The following is a 20,225-nucleotide window of genomic DNA, read 5'->3' as shown; positions in this document are numbered from 1 at the left end:
TTCAAAGACCTATTTTCCATCAATTTCAGTAATGATAAAAAAACACAACGACAATAATGACTAATGACAATTTGAAGTAATAATAATAATAAACACATGGAGCATGAGTTTAGCTAAAGTAATAAAAGTAAAGAGAATATAACTTTCATATTGGCATATTGTTAATGAAGTTTAGTTCGCCGTGCTTCTTTGTCAACAAGCTTTTTTCAACATTTTTTTATTGGCTTTGTCGAAATTCTGTTATCGAGAAATATACATAATTGAAATCACCTATATAACTTTTACTTGCTGTCTCTTTTTACATCGATCGAAAAATCTTGTCATGAGCTGGAATAGAAGGCAACGGATATGTGCAAACAACCAAGGAAGGCTGGGACTATTCAGTAATATGAATATGTTAAATAGTGAGGAGATTTATCATTATTATTAAGGCTTTAGAGGGCTTTAACATCAGAATGTAGTGAAATTCTCTGAGGGACATCCTGAGGTGGTCTTCCATCAGTCTGGAGTGAAATTAGTCTGAGAATTCCTTTTATATCAATCTGAATGTAGAGCCAAAACAGATCAAATGTGAGAATTTAGAGGGCTTTAATTTTGAAATTCCACATCAGAATGTCCTGATACTGTCTGGGGGACATCCTGAGGTGGTCAGCTATCAGTCTGGATTGAAATTAAGTTGTGACATTAGGAAGAAATCAATAACCATATAGTACATTCATAAATAAGTACATAATCTCTCATTCATTCATACTTGACATGAATTTGCAAGGTTCATCACATTTACTAGAATTCTGCTTTTACTTTGAAATCAGTGTTGTGCTTTTACCGTATTGTCATGTGCACACGCACGTAGCAAAAAAAAAGAAATATATGGAAGCTAGTTTAACCGCGTTTTCCGAAGTGGAGGCTAACCTAATACTCCATAAAATCTTTAGCTCTTGTGCATTGTGATTCAGATAAAGATACATAGGCCAAAACATGAGGAGGACACTCTACCCATCACCAAATAGAGTCAACTCTTCAACTCGGAAACTTCCAACTTAACAAACACGGTGTGTTAATAAGACACGTAAACGTTTCGACAGTTATGTTCGCTTGTTGGCAGAAGTCCAACGGAATGAACGGTGACGGTGGAATAATGCGGAGCCTGAGAACGAGGCTTCTATTGAAACAGAAAGGTTACTGCGCTTTGTTTTACACCGTGTGTAGTGTGGTGCTCGTCGTGTAACATTATCCTACCTCTATTCAAGTCAAAGGCTCGCGCAAGGCTGTCAAATGGTTAACCGACGAGGACATTAAGACTTTACGGAAGTTTCCCCTGAGGAATAACAAAGCTATCTTCAGAATAAAAGACCAAAACACAAACCCCGGCGACTACTGGTCCAATGTCCTCCTTACAGGCACTGCTGTACTAACTGCCCCAAGCGCTTAAGTAACTAGGAAGTGTATTTCGGCGCAAAGCAGCTTGGTCAACGTAGTTTCGAAAACGTAAGCATTTTTTTCCACCCAGCCATCTACTGTGGTTCTGGTTGAGGACAACAGCTAGGTTAACTAACTGCACTTAACCAACCTTTACTGGTCAAACATTTGTGGCTGCACGTTATTTCCCGGCTTGCTATATAAACGTGTTATTTTTGGTTTTAAGCCAAAATGAGAAACAATTACGAATTTATTCAACCAGCAGATGGCGGAATACAAGAATGACTCGCTTAACTGCAGTTGATAACTAAACGAGTAGAAGAAGAAGAAGAAGAAGAAGAAGACCGTATTGGACGAAGAAGAAGAAAACAAGCATGGCAGGAAGTATCACTGCGGCACCGATGACTAGTTCTCTATCTTCAATACAGTCTTTAAACGGACTGTTTGCGATATATAAAAGACAAGGGCCGACATCTGCAGACGTGCTAAATGCTCTCAAAGAAGCCTTACTCAGGGGTAACACGGCCTGCCGGGGGGGGGCAGCTGACATCCCCAGGTCTACTGTCATTAGTGGAAGGTGACAGTGAAGGGTTTCTTGTCTCTTGTCTTTCAGAAGCTGGAGTACGGAACCCGAACCCGAGGAAGAGGAAGAAGCAGAGCCTGAAGATGGGGCACGGGGGGACGCTGGACAGCGCTGCCAGCGGGGTGCTGGGTAAGGGTGGGGGGGTGGGGGTGGGCTCTATAGGAGCAGATCCTCTGGTTCTAAAGCTGGAAGGATGGACCAGAGTTATGGATCATTTAGTAAAGACGTGTACTTGCCTGCTGTTACACAGGTATTAAATGATAGGCCTATATTTTTCATGTGAGTAATTTTAATGCCATCTTTGTGCTAAAAGTCTTGTAGTTCAGGCTAAGGTCAAATTAAGTGGGTATGTTCCACATTTACAGTCTTAGTACAGAAGTCTTAACACTTATCAAGGACTGTGGATTTTGTCCCTTGATCTCTAGAGTGGACAGTGTTGACTTTCAGCACACATGAGGGCACGTGAGAATTAGTTTTAAGGTAGATTTGGTCAAACTGAACACACCCTTCTAAATCAGGGGGAGATGTGCCAGGTGACTCAGGCTGCCTCAACGACGACACTGTTTGTGCCCACATCTTAACAGAGCTGGCTCCACCTCTACGCCCCGTATCGTCCTACGATACTGACCGCCGTACCACCGGGCGCCAGTGAAAATGGAGGAAAATATACTTAAACGAGACAATAGTTGTATAAACTATTCGATTAAAAAAAAATAATAATAATTTAGCCAATATTCGAAAATCATGGCCCATCCCTAGTTCATTGCAGGACTGTTAACTAGAACAAGTCCAAATTCCCCCAAACGCATCCCCTTAAGAAACGTTTTAGTAGACACCAAACTATATATACAATAAAATGTTTCCATTATATTTACTCAGTGACTGTATAGTTCTATTTTGTGTGGCTAGAATTCTGCTGGATAAATAATCCCTATATTATGTTAATCAATGTATTTATTTCAAGTAATTTAACTTAGCTGCTCTCACTATAAACAGACACACGAATACAGTGACCCTAATAAATATCTAAATCAGTGTCCTCTGTAGTAGTTATGGCCCTGGTTTATTAAGCGACATGTTACGTATGCACAAACCATCTAACAAACACCTTTGCTTTTTACTAATGTTAAAATAATGGCATGCGGTAGAGAGCAGTTTATCAGAAGGCTAACAATGGTTTGCAGACCGTTACTTCTCTCTGGACTATAACATTTGCCTTGCTAATGATTTGTAAGAAAATGGACAAACATTTGCAGGGCAGCTGCTACCGGTGAGGTTGTAAAATGAACAAAATCTCCACATCGCCGTCCGATCTGTGCTGCCACTTGTCGGGGATGCCAGTGTGGACTCTAACAGTCTCTGTTTCTTTCAGTTGTTGGTGTTGGAAATGGCACAAAGATGCTCAGTACAATGTTGGCTGGTTCTAAGGTGAGTTTATACCACTAGGCAGCATTATGGAAAAGCTAACAGAATTTCTGGGGACGACACAGCACTAATCTGTGTTTCTGTGTTTAATTCTGTTCCCATAACGTAGGAGCAGGTGCTTAATATGTTATTGCATACATAATGTCTTTACAGTATTACTGTATTTACAGTATGCATGCTTTTTTTTAAAAATTACTCTCATCTTAATGTTATGTCAAGACATTCACATTAAAATGCACACAAAGTGAATTTCAGTCATGCCAGCAACTGCTCATTTTAAGCCAAGAAAGAAGATTGGTCAATAGTTCAAAATATACAAGACAGCCAGTTGCATGCAGCAAAACATGTTTATTATAGAATATGTCCAGGGAGGGGATAAAGGTCCATGCTGCACCCCAGGCCTGACAGACCAACAGAGTGGACACACAGAGACACATCATCGAGGCACCTTAGGATTTGGATTTCTACTTTTACCTCCCCAGTTTCAGATTTATTCAGTTTTAATGTGTCTAATTGCTAGATTAATTTTCTATTCTATTCTATTTATCTATTGTATATAATTGTTAACTTTGTTCTGGTGTTAGACAACTAAGAATTTCACCTTCACTTCGATAAACGGGGTCAAACTATCCTCCACATATTTTTTGGATGCGTGCGTACACATGACATTATGGTAAAAGCAACATTCCAGTGGATGTGATGAACCCAAGCCCCCAGGAAGTGCACCTGGCCTTGAAGCCAATTTTACATAGTGGCCAAACCTTGTGATTATCACAACGGCGTCCATCATATGATCCAGTTTGGCTCAAAAAGACTCTTTTCCACAGAGTGACATTGTGACAGAGACTTCTGTAATTGAGCGGATACAAATGTTTGAGTCACCCCTCCCACAAAATGACTCACTCCACCATCAGAATGTGATCCATTTGGTCTGATAACATTTGGGAAGTCTAGAAGAGCAGCATGATTACATCATTTTATTCCCATTCACCATAGCGGAGGGCTAGGTGGCTCAGCAGACCCGACACACTAGCGCACATGCTCCGTGTGCCCAACAATGTGGTTTAATGGGCCACTGAGGAACCGTCATAGGAATGACAACACTGTACCCACTTCTCTTTATTCTCTCATTCATAGATGAACCTGGCTTTATACATGAATTTATAGCTTAATATTTGGTGTGTAGAATGAACAGCATAAGTATTTCAACAGTTTCATAAAAGTGTTTATGGATGCACAGAGATAGTGATGTGTCCTGTCTGTCTTTTAGAAATATGTGGCTGTGGGGGAACTGGGCAAAGCAACAGATACTCTTGATGCCAGCGGCAGTGTGATTCTGGAGAAAGACTTTGGTAAATTTTCAACCCCACTTCCATAATATCTTCCTGTTCCAATTCAGAAATCTATTTTGCGTTTGCTCGCCTCTCTTCATGCCGTTTGTTTTGTGCCTGTTTTACAGAATATTTGTGATTTTTTTATTTTTTTGCCCATAGAGCACATCACCAGGTTGGACTTTGAGGAGAAGATGAAAGCTTTCACTGGTAACATCATGCAAGTTCCTCCACTGTGAGTAAAGCCTCCAGTCCAACAAACTGTTGTCGTCACGGAAACGTTTGTGTATGTTAAAGTAAGCTTTTTTAACTTCACATCATTTTTCTAAGTTAACCAATCAGGTCAAAGATTCCACTTACGCATGCATAAAACACATCTAACCAGCAGTAAGCCGCGACCACTACTCTGCTCTACTCTTCATTCATGCTCCTCAGTGGATGAATCTCTTGCACCACCCAGGACGAATTGTCAACTTTCTATACGTATACTTACATTCACTGTTCTTAAAGCGTGAACCCATTTCATTGTGGTCATCCCGTGGAGCGTCGGGCACCAAAGGTCCTCTCACACATAAGATATTGTCAAATGTAACAGTCTGAGCAGAGAAACAGGCAGAAGAGGCCTTTTTGAATCTGGTGCCTGTAGGGTTGAGCATTTTCAGATGGTTAAAAAGGGACAGTTGGTAAAAGTAAAAAATGTTATCGACAGTCAGGATTTGACTTAAAAGAACTTAAATTCAGGGGAGCTCCGCAATGGAAGTAAGCCTCTGTCCTCCTGATATCTCCTGAGCTCCATCAAAGCTGTCTAAAACATTTTATTTCAGAAACTAAACAACCTGTATATACACAGTACCCATCAAAAGTTTGGACACACCCTCTCACTTCATGGATTTTCCTTATTTTGATTATTTTCTACATTGTAGGTTTATATCGAAGACTATGGAGGAACACATATGGAATTATGTAGCAAACAAAAAAGTGCTAGACAAAACAGAACAATGTTTTATGATTTAGATTCGTCAGAGTAGCCTCCCTTTGCGTTGATGACAGCTTTGCTCGCTCTTGGCCTCCTCAGTCAGCCTTTCTGTATACTCCAGCCTACCACCAGGGGGCGGTCAAGATGCTTTGGCTTAATTTGTGGCGCTTCACATTGGTCATCTTAAAATACATTCCTGATTTTAATTTCATATGTTAAAGGTGTAAGAGGTTCACAGTGGCTGAGGACAGTCGGCCTGCTGGAGGACGCAACATGTTCACCATGAATCACCCTAGGATCAGTGTTTTATGTAAAAGCCTAATATTAATTGCTGAGTAAGTAGGGTGTAGGGAATTTGATTGTGTCACTAGAATTGCACACGGAGATCACAGACTTCCACCAACCCAAAAGTTTTGTTGCATGTTTAGTCGCACCACACTGTTCACTTTGTCGTAGACACCGGTGCTAAACCTTGGACACTATTCTGCTGGTTTTGTGAGTCGGATCCACATCTGCTCCTAAATGTAATGGGTTCTTCCCTGGCTTGGGCTTGTAGTTTTCCTGTAATCTTGCTGACAAACAGACCTCCTTGACGGAGGTAATGCAGCTATTTAATTCCCTCTTAAGAGTGTGGCGCTGTTAGGCCATTTGTCACTCCCTCTGCGAAGAAGCTGGCTTGAAGCCATCGCACTTCATGTGGACTAAAGGGAGCGCTCGTGTGGTGCAGTGTCGCTCAGTGATACAGAACAGTGTGATGGATGCCATTAACACAAACCGTTCTTCACAGCTCATCTTTCTAATCGATTTTCCTGTAATTTCAGCTACTCTGCGCTGAAGAAGGACGGCCAGCGTCTGTCTGTCCTGCTGAAGAAAGGTCACAAGGTTGAGGCCAAACCAGCCAGACCAGTCACAGTGTACAGCCTGACCTTGCAAGAGTTCAAGCCGCCTCTCTTTACTCTGGGTTAGCACATGCTACGTCATTGCTTTCTTCTTCAATGTAATACTGACGTCTGACCTTCTGGACGGTTAAAATGGCCTTATTTGTGTAACAGGTATTGAGTGCGGTGGAGGATTTTATGTCAGAAGCTTGGTGGATGACCTGGGAAAAGGTGAGCTTCATTTATTCTGCACTAACCGATCACAACTCAATCACCTGCTAACACATAAAGAGCAAATCTGGTCTTTTTAAACCTGGATCATATTTTTTTTCGGTGTCAAAATGATTAATAGCTGCAAAACATTTTGTACTTGGTCCCGTAGACCGCCTCAGCCAGCAGCCACAAAACGGGCTGCAATGACACAGACACTCAACAACCTTCAAGTGGAAGTACTCTGACGGGCACAGTTGTGCTCAAGGATTATGTTGCAGGTCGCCGTTGCAGTCAGTTACACGGCTGTTGGCTAAGGCCATCTACTGGATCAGTTCTATCCATCCATTGTGTACACCGCTTACCCTTAAGGGTCGCAGGGGGGGGGGGAAACGGAGAACGGGGCGGAGAACCCATACAAGCACAGAGAGAACATGCAAAACTCATTTAATTTACATCTATTGGTCATTTAGAAACCGAAATCTGTTCAAATAGGGCCCAGGTTTATATATACACTACTCACTAAAAGTTAGGGATATTCAGCTTTCAGGTGAAATCTCAGGATGAACCTAAAATGCATTCTAACCTTTCCAGGTGAACTTAATGTGACCTTCTCTAAACCTTTGAATGCACATGTCCAACTGTTCAGTGTCTCAGTACTTTCTGCACCAGCTGCTGTTCTCTAACAAGAAGCTTAACAGCAACATTCACAACAGGTTTGATCCATGAATCCACCAATACATTTCCTGCTTCAGTTAGAATTGGTATTTAAACAGTCCTCCTCATCCTGCTGTTCACATTCTGACATCACGAGACCAAGACGACACCTAACAGTTGATCAGCAGCACCTCAACACTGGAGGCTTCAAACAGGAAGTCCTCAGACGGAGGTGTTCACTGAGCTTAGAGGGTCACAGAGTGTCATCAGGAGGTTGGAACAGTGATACAGAGACTGGAAGAGTCACAGAAAGGAGAGGAGTGGACGTCCTTTGGCCACATCCCAATTTATTGAGACACTGAAAATGTTTTGTTGTGGTATACCTACCACTGTTGTTAGATTTTCTTCAAATAAATTGATGAAAAAGATGAATAAACTACCATTGCATGCTTCTACTTAAATGTCCTACTTTCATGATATAATATCACTGTAGCATTCACTTTTTACATTTTCCATATATTTCACCTGAAAGTCGAATATCCCTAACTTTTTGTGAGTAGTGTATATATACAGTGGTGTGAAAAAGTATTTGCCCCCTTACAGATTTCTTCTGTTTTTGCTTTTTTGTCACACTTACATGTTTCAGATCATCAAACCAATTTTAATATCAGACATAGATGACCTGAGTAAACACAAAAAGCAGTTTTTAAATGATGATTTCATTTATTAAGGGAAAAAAGCTATCCAAACCAACCTGGCCCTATGTGAAAAAGTAATTGCCCCCTAAACCTAATAACTGATTGTGCCACCCTTGGCGGCAACAACTGTAACCAAGCGTTTGCAGTAACTGGCGATGAGTCTTTCACATCGCTGTGGGGGAATTTTGGCCCACTCTTCTTTGCAGAATTGTCTTAATTCAGCCACATTGGAGGGTTTTCGAGCATGAATGGCCTGTTTAAGGTCATGTCACAGCATCTCAATTGGATTTAAGTCCGGACTTTGACTAGGTCACTCCAAAACCTTCACTTTGTTTTTTTTGAGCTATTCGGAGGTGGACTTGCTGGTGTGCTTCGGATCATTGTCCTGCTGCATAACCCAAGTGCGCTTGAGCTTAAGGTCACGAACTGATGGCCGGACATTCTCCTTCAAGGATTTTCTGGTAGAGAGCAGAATTCATGGTTCCATCAATTATGGCAAGTTGTCCAGGTCCTGAAGCAGCAAAGCAGCCCCAGACCATCACACTACCACCACCATGTTTTACTGTCGGTATGATGTTCTTTCTCCGAAATGCCGTGTTAGTTTTACACCAGATGTAACAGGACGCACACCTTCCAAAAAGTTCCACTTTTGTCTTGTCAGTCCACAGAATATTTTCCCAAAAGTGTGGGGGATCATCAAGATGTTTTTTGGCAAATGTGCGATGTGCCTTTGTGTTCTTTTTGGTCAGCAGTGGTTTTCACCTTGGAACTCTCCCATGGGGGCCATTTTTGCCCAGTGCCTTTCTTATTGTTGAATCATGGACACCGACCTTAACTGAGGCAAGTGAGGCCTGCAGTGCTTTAGATGTTGTTCGGGGTTCTTCTGTGACCTCCTGGATGAGTCGTTGATGCACTCTTGGAGTCATTTTGGTCGGCCGGTAGTCCTGGGAAGGTTCACCACTGCTCCATGTTATCTCCATTCGGGGATAATGGCTCTCACTGTGGTTCGCTGGAGTCCCAAAGCCTTAGAAATGGCTTTGTAACCCTTTCCAGACTGATAGATGTCAATGACTTTGTTTCTTGTCTGTTCTTGAATGGCTTTAGATCGGGGCATGATGTGTTGCATTTTGAGATCTTTCAGCCTACTTCATGTTGTCTATTTAAGTGATTTCTTGATTCTACAGCTCTGGCAGTAATCAGGCCTGGGTGTGGCTAGTGAAATTGAACTCAGCTTTCAAACATGTGGTGAATCACAGTTAATTCATGATTTAACAAGGGGGGGCAATTACTTTTTCACATAGGGGCAGGTTGGTTTGGATAGCTTTTTTCCCTTAATAAATGAAATCATCATTTAAAAACTGCTTTTTGTGTTTACTCAGGTTATCTTTGTCTGATATTAAAATTTTTTTGATGATCTGAAACATGTAAGTGTGACAATAAAGCAAAAACAGAAGAAATCTGTAAGGGGGCAAATACTTTTTCACACCACTGTATATATATATATATATATATATATATATATACATGTATATACCGTCTATATGCACATCTATACTCTTTAACCTGCACATGTGCCGCAGCTCTGTCATCGTGTGCTCACGTGAAGGAGTTGATCCGGACCAAGCAGGGTCAGTTCACCCTGGAGGAGCACGCCTTACACGAGGAGCAGTGGAGACTGGAGCACGTCCTGCGCTCGCTGCAGCCCTGCCAAGAGTCAGCGCAGGGGGTGCACTGTGCCGAACAACCGTCCGACACCAGTGGAACACACTCGCGTTTGCAGCAGGACCCTAAATGAAAGTGACCCGTTGGGGCCGTGACCCGCCTGCTCCGCTTTGTCAGTGAGGAGAATGTACTGTTCAGATTTGTGTTGTGAGCAAATGTTTTCCAACTCCCGGACCAGTGTCATTCCTCTCCATTGGACTCCTGATTTCAAGTTCACATTCCAGTGGTTTCCTTTGTAGTTCCATTTGTAAATGGTTCTATATGTGGAAATGACCTGGTATTAAGAGCCAGGTGACATTAAACAGTGAACTATACATTCTACTCACAATCTCAGAAGTAACTTCCACTGTATGAATTTTTCAGTTTTCGAGACTTTGAGTGGAACATGAGACAGACTTGGAGTATATTAAGAAACATTTCATAATGTGTTAGGATTTATGCTGAAGATATTTTATGTTTTTATGATTTATTAAAGTAGTTTGTGTTTGCAACTACAGTTGTGCGGAATCTTTAAGATCAGCAAGAATCATCTTCATTTATATTGCGATATTATGGTATTTCCAGAGATGTACAGCGGCCCTCAAAGTTAGTCAACCCTCATTGCAACTTAGGTGTGTTGGCAAAATGTAAATGTTCAATGAACGGCTCATTAAAAGCTGCAGTGGAGAACTACACGAACATTCCATGCAAGGCCTCTATTGCTAAACTCCCTTCATGCAAAGGAGCCCTTCGTTTGATGTGCTTTTGTCTCTGAAATAGTGGAAATGAACTGTTCCCCATTTTTGCGCAGGAACCCCTACGGCCTATTTGAGAACCACTGCTTTTGCATCTTAGTCAAACTTCCAAGAAATGTTTTATAATTTAGATTTCCCAAAAATGAGGGAAATAAGATCCTATCTTTATCATAAGGGAAGAGGCACGGTGGTGCGGTGGTCAGCACTGGTGCCTCACAGCAAGACAGTTCCAGGTTCACACCTGCTGGCAAATAAGCCGTTTGTAGTTCCAGCCCGGGGTCTTTCTGTGTGGAGTTTGCATGTTCTCCCTGTGCTTGTGTGGGTTCTCTCTCCAGGAACTCCGTCTTCCTCCCACAGTCCAAAGACATGCAGGTGAGGTTAATTGGTGACTCTAAATTGCTCGTAGGTGTGAGTGTGAGTGGGTGATTGACTGGTGATCAGTCCACATTCATAACGTAATGTAATATTAGTATACATTATTCTTAAAAGTACTTTTACTTTTGGTACTTAAAGTATATTGTGAATGCTGGACTTTTACTTGTACCAGAAAGTCTACACTTGTATTACTACTTTGACTTCAGTGGGTTGTACTCTTACCTCTTACCTCCAGTGTGTGCAGCAGCAGCTTTACGATTTTCTAAATAAATCAATGTGTAAGTCACAGTAGAAACCATGCATGTGTTGTTGCGGGAGGGGGTGGTGTCAGGCAGTGTTAGTTACTGAGGGTGATGACAAAAGTGACGATGAAGATGTGAGGAGAGCTAAAGGGTGAGCAGGTAGAAGAGGAGGTATTTCTTCTGTCTAACATAGTTCCTTACCCAAGGACAGCGATGATGAAAAGGCTCAGAGAGGAAGAAAAACCTTTCTTTGTCACCGGATCCTCAAATGCAGAATTAACAGTTAATGAGCCAATTTTAGATTTGAGACAGTCGTATTCCAACTAATGCACTCACACATAGGAGAAATATATACAATTCTTTTTGGATTTTGTGCAAAAAAAAAAAAAAAAAAGCAAAACTTGGATTCATGACTGTGTATGCAGTTGTAGAAATCAACATCATCAAGACAAGACTGGTGTTCTTGTAGCAGACTGCACTGCCTTTGATCTGACCCAAATGTAACAATATTGCCCCTTTGTCTGTGGATTCCCAGAGGCTATAAAGGTGCTGCAGATGACAGTACCCCGAATTATCTCTGTGCTGAAGCCATGAGTGCGCGTCATAACGTCGAACAGGCTCTAGAGCTGATTTTTTCAGATGTCCAGCAAGACAATTCAGAAGAGGAAGTGGAGGATGTATCAGAAGAAGATGGGGAGGAATACCCTATAATACCCATAATCTTAGCAGGTGTATACAGTGGTGTCTTGAATAAATGCAATCTTTCTGCCAGGTGAAGAGGGAAAACTCAGGTATTCACACAATTTATGGTGAATGACAAGTTGTTTCTTCAAGCAAAATAAGATTTGGTGTTTCAAATTCAATTAAGTTGCTTATATTGGGGGTTTAACGAAGATGGGTCATTTTGACCCGGAGGACACGGGGTGTATACAGAATATGAGGACAACAGGAGGGTTAAAGTTATAGCCCCTTCATGCTACACATAGCTAGAACATACTGTATATATCATCATCACTTTATTCCAGACACATTAGTCCATGATATAAAAACTAGACAGTCACGCCACAATGATTGAAGCACATACAGGTATTTCCTCCAATGTTTCCAAAAACAAGAGTACCACCTTGTGTGGGCTCAGTTAAGGCCATTAGGAAATCATCGAAATCATCGAACATTCATTCAAATGTCAGACACAAGTCATCCAAATGATAGAGAAGAAAAATAAGGAGTGCTATACTGGGTAAAGAAAAACAGTAGTAGCGATATTGGTGTTAAAAAATCAATAATGAGATTGGAGAAAAAAAAACTGTGCAAAATAACTACAGTGTAAAACATCACAGCCCCTTTTAGTTATGTCAATTTACATTTTCTCTTTAACTCAAAGCGCTCTGATAAGTTTTAGATTTTGAACTCAGCTATTCTAGTTTTCGTAGGTTAAATTTACATTTATTCATTGTCTTGACTAATTGAACATTTTGTCAGATTGACTGAACTTGCTTTATCAAGTTATCAGTTGAAAAAACAAAGGGGAGGATTCTGTTAATGATCCTGAGGCATCACCTTCATATTGTGGCATCGGCAGGGCAGCACCGCAAGGACTTATGGGTAGGGTTAATGTGTTTTGGGGAGAACCATAAGTTAGGTGGGCATTGGGTTCGATAACATGCTGTGATTTGTTCTGTTATGTGTGTTCAATAATAAATGATTTTCTGAAGTAATACTTGTTGTTATTGCCTAAGAGGTCAGACACTTCTGCCATCTGTGACCCTGATGGTTGCTGCAACATGATTCTGGTGCTGAACTTCCTCTTGGAAATGGAGAGGTGATTAAAAACCAGCTGGCATCTTTATTTCTCTGCATGCAAACCATTCTACATGTTTCTAATTCAGCAATACAGGAATGAGTTACTTGGCATTGGAGAACTTGCTGGTCAAAATATTAAGGAAATTATACAGAAAGTCTTGGAGGAAAGCAACTGTTAATTGTGATTAATAAATCAAGCAAACTTGCACTAATGAGTCAATATAACTTATACATCGAAGTTGAAACACATTTAAAATATAAATCCTCTTAACTTGAAATGGCAAGTTCTATAAATGCTGAACTTGAAAGTGAGAGTTATAACAATATCAAAATGTGAGTTTGTTTGACTCGGTAAATACACTGATAATGTAAGATTAGTTGTTGTTTTAACTCTGAGTCCAAAGTTAAATCAATTTAGACAATTTAAAAAACAATGTTGAGACAACTAGAACATTGTAGTCATATCAACTACATGGACTTTAATTCACGAGTTGAAACAAAGGTGTCTTCAAGTTGAGTTAATTTGTGTTTTCAAGGCAGCAGGTAAACTTTCATTTGCAAGTTGAAATAACATGAAATGTCTTACAGTGTACACTGCAGTCACTCCCAAATTTAAGAATCAGCCCAATCAAACCTTTAATCACACTCTTGATTAACACATGAGACTAAGATGACATATTTCCCTGTATAGTTTATATTTCATGGCAATGTGGACCTGGAGCAATGCATTGCGCATTCATAATCAATTAATAATCCGCTTAAACAAAACAATTAAGTGCACATAGTGAATGGTTAAGCCTGTGTCCTGGCTGTTCGACACAATACAATGCTTTGATATACATTTTTTTAATATCAACATGAAGAAAAAAGACAGAAAATGTCACTGGAACATTGAGACTCTGTGACTTCCCTGATATTCTTACCCTAACACCACTCTCACCCTTCACTCCTCCTGCCGACCAACCTAACCTACACTGCTGGTCACCGAATTCGATGGGTCACCAAGTATGGTGTAGGTCAGATAAATGGCACAAACTTAATTACTAAATTGAAAATGAATTGATTTACTGTAAATGACCTCTCTCAGCCCACCTGCAGTACCTACATGGGCCACCTAGGGGCTGCAGCCCACACTTTGGGAATCACTGCTGTACAGCTTAGGTCCATGATGTAGAATGGAAGTACTATGGAAGTATTCCACTCTGTGGGGGATGTTCTCAGTCGTCATAATACACAGTAGTGTACATCATGGACTTCCACCTACTAGGCTCTCGTTTCTATTGAGAACATTAAAAAGGAGCAATGTGTACAGCCCCACCACATGCCCCCCCCCCAAACGATATTTTTTCAACTTGAAATTTGATGACTTTTCCTAGATTGACCCCAACATTAGAAAAAGTGACTTGTTGCCTTTATTCACATTTCCATGTAAGCTGTACAAAAAAAGGTACAAAGATCGTCTTCGGGTCAAAATGACCCGACAGTCAAATTGAGTTGAAATCACAGTCACAGAGTTAGTTACACACCACAGAATGTGAGAAGGTTTTAGTTCTGTCTCAGATCAATCAGTAGCAGACAGAAACAAGACAAGACTGGTGTTCTTGTAGCAGACTGCACTGCCTTTGATCTGACCCAAATGTAACAATATTGCCCCTTTGTCTGTGGATTCCCAGAGGCTATAAAGGTGCTGCAGATGACAGTACCCCGAATTATCTCTGTGCTGAAGCCATGAGTGCGCGTCATAACGTCGAACAGGCTCTAGAGCTGATTTTTTCAGATGTCCAGCAAGACAATTCAGAAGAGGAAGTGGAGGATGTATCAGAAGAAGATGGGGAGGAATACCCTATAATACCCATAATCTTAGCAGGTGTATACAGTGGTGTCTTGAATAAATGCAATCTTTCTGCCAGGTGAAGAGGGAAAACTCAGGTATTCACACAATTTGTGGTGAATGACAAGTTGTTTCTTCAAGCAAAATAAGATTTGGTTTTTCAAATTCAATTAAGTTGCTTATATTGGGGGTTTAACGAAGATGGGTCATTTTGACCCAGAGGACACGGGGTGTATACAGAATATGAGGACAACAGGAGGGTTAAAGTTATAGCCCCTTCATGCTACACATAGCTAGAACATACTGTATATATCATCATCACTTTATTCCAGACACATTAGTCCATGATATAAAAACTAGACAGTCACACCACAATGATTGAAGCACATACAGTTATTTCCTCCAATGTTTCCAAAAACAAGAGTACCACCTTGTGTGGGCTCAGTTAAGGCCATTAGGTTTAGATTTTTTTAATCAGTTCATCTCCTCATGCTCCAAAAGGGGCAGGTTTAACATCTGTACACGTGAAAATTGCGTGCCAGCATATTGACATGTGCATATACGCTAGAACACTGACTCAGCACATCATAGAACAAGATCAAATCAAAGGACAATTGAACAGTTATTTATTTATCAAGCAATCAATCAGTCTTTATTTATAGAGCGCCAATTCATAACAGTGTTATCTCAAGACTCGTTCCATAAATAGCAGGTCTAGATCAAACTGTTTAATTAGAGAGAGACCCAACGATTCAGGAGTTCAACATGAAGGATTCAAGAATCCCCACATGAGCAGCATCAGATATTATATTGAGCAACAGTGGAGGAAGAACTCCCCTTTAACAGGAAGAAACCTCGAACAGACCCAGGCTCAATGTGGGCGGCTTTCTGTCAGGGTCCGTGTTGGGTGGAGACATTGGTACATTTATATGCATATATACATGTATAAACCCAAGAAATAATTCTAAAATGCTTTTTTGAATTTACATCTGGATTAGAATAGCAGACACAGCATAGTGATAATATGGTACTCAGCTTTACATTAAATGTTCAACATCTGGGAAACATTGTCCATTAACTTAACTGCATTTGACCATCAAGTGGGTCTTTCCAAGGTCCTGCACTCTGTCTGATTGGATCATGGTACACCCATTGGGAGCAGTCACTAGATCCAGGACGTGGACATGAAGCCAGGCCCGTTAACTGACCAGCTCCTGACCCATTTCATCTACTCCAGTGTTAACTTTGACAAGAATTTTAAATGTAGTTTTATTTTAGTCAAGATTTAGTCAGTGGAACTCTTCAACTCTTGAATCGTAGGCTAATTTGCATCTGTGTCAGTGTGGTGTGTAACAGGAGTGTGCAGCACACATTACATCCACGAAAACTCTTATTAATTCAATTCAATTCAATTTATTTTGTATAGCCCAATATCACAACAGAGTGTCTCATAGTGCTTTACAAAGTTCACTGAAATAAACAAGTGTAAGCGAACAAACAATCTAATAAAGAGTCCAGCAGTCGATGAGGCCAATGGACCAGTCCGGTGGATCAGTCCGAGGCATCACCTGCCCTTTATGACCCTCCTTCTTCGGGAAGGAAAAACTCAAAAAACCCAGTGGGAAAAGAGAAACCTCCGGGAGCACCACAGTGAAGGAGAGATCCAGCTCCCAAGGACGGACAGGCTTATTACACTTGGCAAGCATGTCAATACAGTTCAGAATAACAACCTGGTTCAGAGTCTGTGTTTGGAGGACACCCCAGGATTCCAGCTGGTGATGCCGGACAGGCGAGCTGGTGAGTGGAGCGAGGAAAGGTGAGCTCACTCACAGAAGACAGCAATGGGCCTGGAACCAGGTGAGCACTGGACAAGACAGACGGACGGGAGGGAGGGAGAGACGAAGCCAGGCGGAGAACATTTCTGTTTTTCCACATTAACCACGCCCACTTCAAATTTCTGACCAATCACACAATAGTTCCTGGACACCACACAAGAAAAAAGTTCTGCCCAGATGATGTGTCGAGAACAAGCTGCAAGAACTCCCAAAGCCGGGCTTCGAGAAAAGAATGACCTTGGAGAGAGAACTAATGTCTCTGTTGAGTATGTGCAGGCCTTTAACCAGAGGACTGATCGGGACAGTTTCTGATGTCAGGTATAAATAGTAATCAATATGAATAATGCAAACAATGAAACAAGGAAAAGAAAACAAGCTGTATTGGCTGGTTAGTAGGGGAGGAGGGCTGCAGGTGGCGCCAAACTCAACAAAGGAATAAAACCAAAACAACCATTACAATTGCACGCAACTAAAAACCAAAGATCTCAGCTATCTAGCTGGAAAAAACCATTGAACATAAAGAAGAAACAAAATTGCTAGACTACACTATTAAAACAAAACTACTCTTAACCTAGTGTGATATAGAAAAGGAAACTAAACCTTGCCCAGTCCCAAACTAAAACAAGTGACCTTATAAGATTTGCCCACACGCTTACAAACGAAAGCTCACAGTAATCACGAGTCAGCTTCTACACAAAACACAAAAGCACTGGTGACTGAGCCGAAGGGGCAGAGCGATGGACTACAGCCACTAGGGCCGTTAGCTCCATCGTCTTTTAAAAGGTCCCAGCAGAGGAGGAGGTAAGGAGGTAAGAGTTCAGCTCGTGAACAGCTGAGGGGTAGAAGCTGTTCCTCAGCCTTCAGGGCCCTGTAGCCTGTAGCCTTCCAGAGGGCAGCAGAGAGAAGATACGGTGGAAGGGGTGAGTGATGTCTTTGGTGATCCTGCAGGCCTCGCTTTGGCAGCGTGACCTGTAGATGTCTTTCAGGGAAGGGAGGGGGAGACCGATGATTTTCTGAGCCGTGTTAACTACCCTCTGGAGAGCAGCCCTGTCTCCTTCTGTGCAGTTCCCAAACCACGCCAGGATGGAGTAAGTCGGTACACTCTCTACGGAGCAGTGGTAGAAGGATACTAAGGATCCAGTGGGATCCAGTGTCTTGCCCAAGGACACTTTGCCGTGTCACTTAACCTTAGGATTTTCTGTGTTTTTGTTAACTCGTTCGAGGCACTAATTTTGTGGCTGTAGGCTTTAGTTGTGTTGCTACTGTTTTTCACACACCGCTTTGCATACCACCTCAGCTTTCCGCTTGTCTAGATTCACTAGTTTTAAGGGTGTCTGTAAAAAAAATATGTTTGTGTTTGGTAACCAGTTTCTTCCTTAGCTGTTTGTTTCAGTTGTCATCAGCTTCAGTCAGTCAGGGACCTGCTGGGGTTAGAAAGTGTGCTTTTGTTTTACTGTTAGGCTCCACTCGCAGCTCTCACCCTTTGTTCGATGTGTCCTGACTTTACTCCACACCCCGACTTTACTCTGTGTTGTGACAGTTTCTATTTTCATTTGTGACAAACCTGTAAACAATGAATGTCAATGATTACTGATTGCATTAGCTTTACTGTGCTTCCCCTGCCCTTAGACATCTACAGGGTTATAATACAAATACATCACAGGGGCCAGAATGGGTGACATTCAATCTAATTTTAAATGGCTGGCTGAGGAGAAGAGTAAATATTGTAAAAATCTTGTCGATGTTGAGAGGAATGATTCCTAATTTCGCCAGTCAGAGGTAACTAACGTTACTGTGGAGTTGGTGGATACATACTGTATGCAAAGAGAATGCCAGACTCTGTAGTTTTCTTTAGGCCCCCTGCCAAATCTGGCCCAGTCAATTCAATCAATTGATTGATTGATCATATCTTATTTGTATAATATCAAAATATACACTAATAATGTCTGTACATCAGAATAGTCATTTTCACATCAACCCAAATGTAAAATAGGTGGTAGAGGATGGTGAAATCTACCATCCATTGTGACTGGGAGGTCGCTGGTTCGTACCCCTAGACCGGCATGGACTGAGAGAACCCCCAAAGGAAAGAAGACTTGGTATGGTGACCAAGAGGCCGACAGGTGTAGCACCGCCATCACATCAGCGTCACCGGCAAGATCGCTCCCCGGGCACCTTGTATGGCTGCCCTCTGTTCATATGCATGTGCATGAGTATGGGGCATGTGTGTGTACATATGATGGGTTAAATACAGAGAACTAATTTCAATTTGTAAAGTGTGCTGTGAAGTATGCTGTACAAAAAATTGACCATTAAAGGATTATTATTATTATTATTATTCATATATAGTTATCTGTCAGAGCTGGAGCCAATCCCAGCTGACACAGGGCCCACACATAGAGACAAACACTCACACCTACGGGCAATTTCAGAGTCACCAATTAACCTGCATGTCTTTGGACTGTGGGAGGAAGCAGGAGCACACAGAGAAAACCCACGCAAGCACAGGGAGAACATGCAGACTCCACACAGAAAGACCCAGGTTCAAACCTGGATTCTAACCTGGAACCTTCTTGCTGCGAGGCAACAGTGCTATGATTAGAAATTTGCCCTTCACACTTTAATTAGGTCTGGTTATGATCCAGCAAATTAGAAATGTCAAACAAGAAGCCAACAGAAATCAAGAACAGCCTAACAAGGAAAAAGTTTGAGTCTGAGGCTACTGGAAGATAGGCAGAAGGGTGCAAGGGTGAAATTCTCACCCACATTTTGAGGAAGGGGTGGGGAAGTGTGCATGTCTCTGTGTGTGTATGGACAACAATATTGTTTTGCAAGTGTTGTTTGAGTTGTACAGCATCTTGGTGCTCAAAAGCCCCCTTTTAAAAACATTGCTGTCTGTGCCCACACGTTGTCTGCTCGTTCACCGGCGGCAGCTTTAATAAATTCCTCTCAGAGAGGTAAAATACAGCATGCACACACCACCAGGCACCATGAGACACAGTGACTATTAGTGAGAGAGGGTTCCTTCCTCAGCACAGGCAGGATGACCCCCTCTCCCTGTGTGCCTTTAACCCCTTCTGGAGGGAAGACAGTCCCCAAATGTTTGGCCAGCTAGATAAAGACTCTAAATCATTATTTGAGTGACTAGCAATCACATATCAGGTAATGGAACCACAGGTCTCCGTTACATCTGCCCACACTTGCAGAAAAACATTACTGTAGTGCCCATAAAATGAAATAGTTAATCATAATTGAAATTATTTGTCTAAAAGCGGGCTACAGTTGCCCCGACAGGTTCTCTCTATGCTTAGCATTCTGCAAGGCCAGAATCTCTCCACCAAATTTCACATCACACATCTCTGGACACATCAAGCCACTGTGCATTTTACACATTCACAGTTGCTTATGACATATAAATGATGTAATAATGAATTAGACTCCAGCAGTGGTCTAACTGGAGACGTGGAAGCTGCAGCGTTGAAATCTGATCCAGTGCGCACTGAGCT

The 20,225-nt window shown here is 41.6% G+C and overlaps 1 protein-coding gene across 1 annotated transcript; it reads left to right on the top strand.

The window, feature by feature from the left end:
- The first annotated feature begins 1,786 nt into the window (after positions 1 to 1,786).
- Positions 1,787 to 10,623, top strand: trub1 (TruB pseudouridine (psi) synthase family member 1). The gene is made up of 8 exons (XM_070852040.1): positions 1,787 to 1,935; positions 2,033 to 2,131; positions 3,375 to 3,430; positions 4,698 to 4,779; positions 4,921 to 4,993; positions 6,556 to 6,695; positions 6,787 to 6,843; positions 9,758 to 10,623. The coding sequence occupies exons 1-8, from the start codon at positions 1,794 to 1,796 to the stop codon at positions 9,970 to 9,972; spliced, it is 864 nt and encodes a 287-aa protein (XP_070708141.1). The 5' UTR covers positions 1,787 to 1,793; the 3' UTR covers positions 9,973 to 10,623.
- Positions 10,624 to 20,225: the final 9,602 nt, after the last annotated feature.

Source organism: Pempheris klunzingeri, chromosome 20 (genome assembly GCF_042242105.1).
Source record: "Pempheris klunzingeri isolate RE-2024b chromosome 20, fPemKlu1.hap1, whole genome shotgun sequence".
NCBI lineage: Eukaryota > Metazoa > Chordata > Actinopteri > Acropomatiformes > Pempheridae > Pempheris > Pempheris klunzingeri.
Note: the sequence above shows the minus strand (reverse complement) of the source record. Positions and strands in the feature narration are given on the sequence as shown.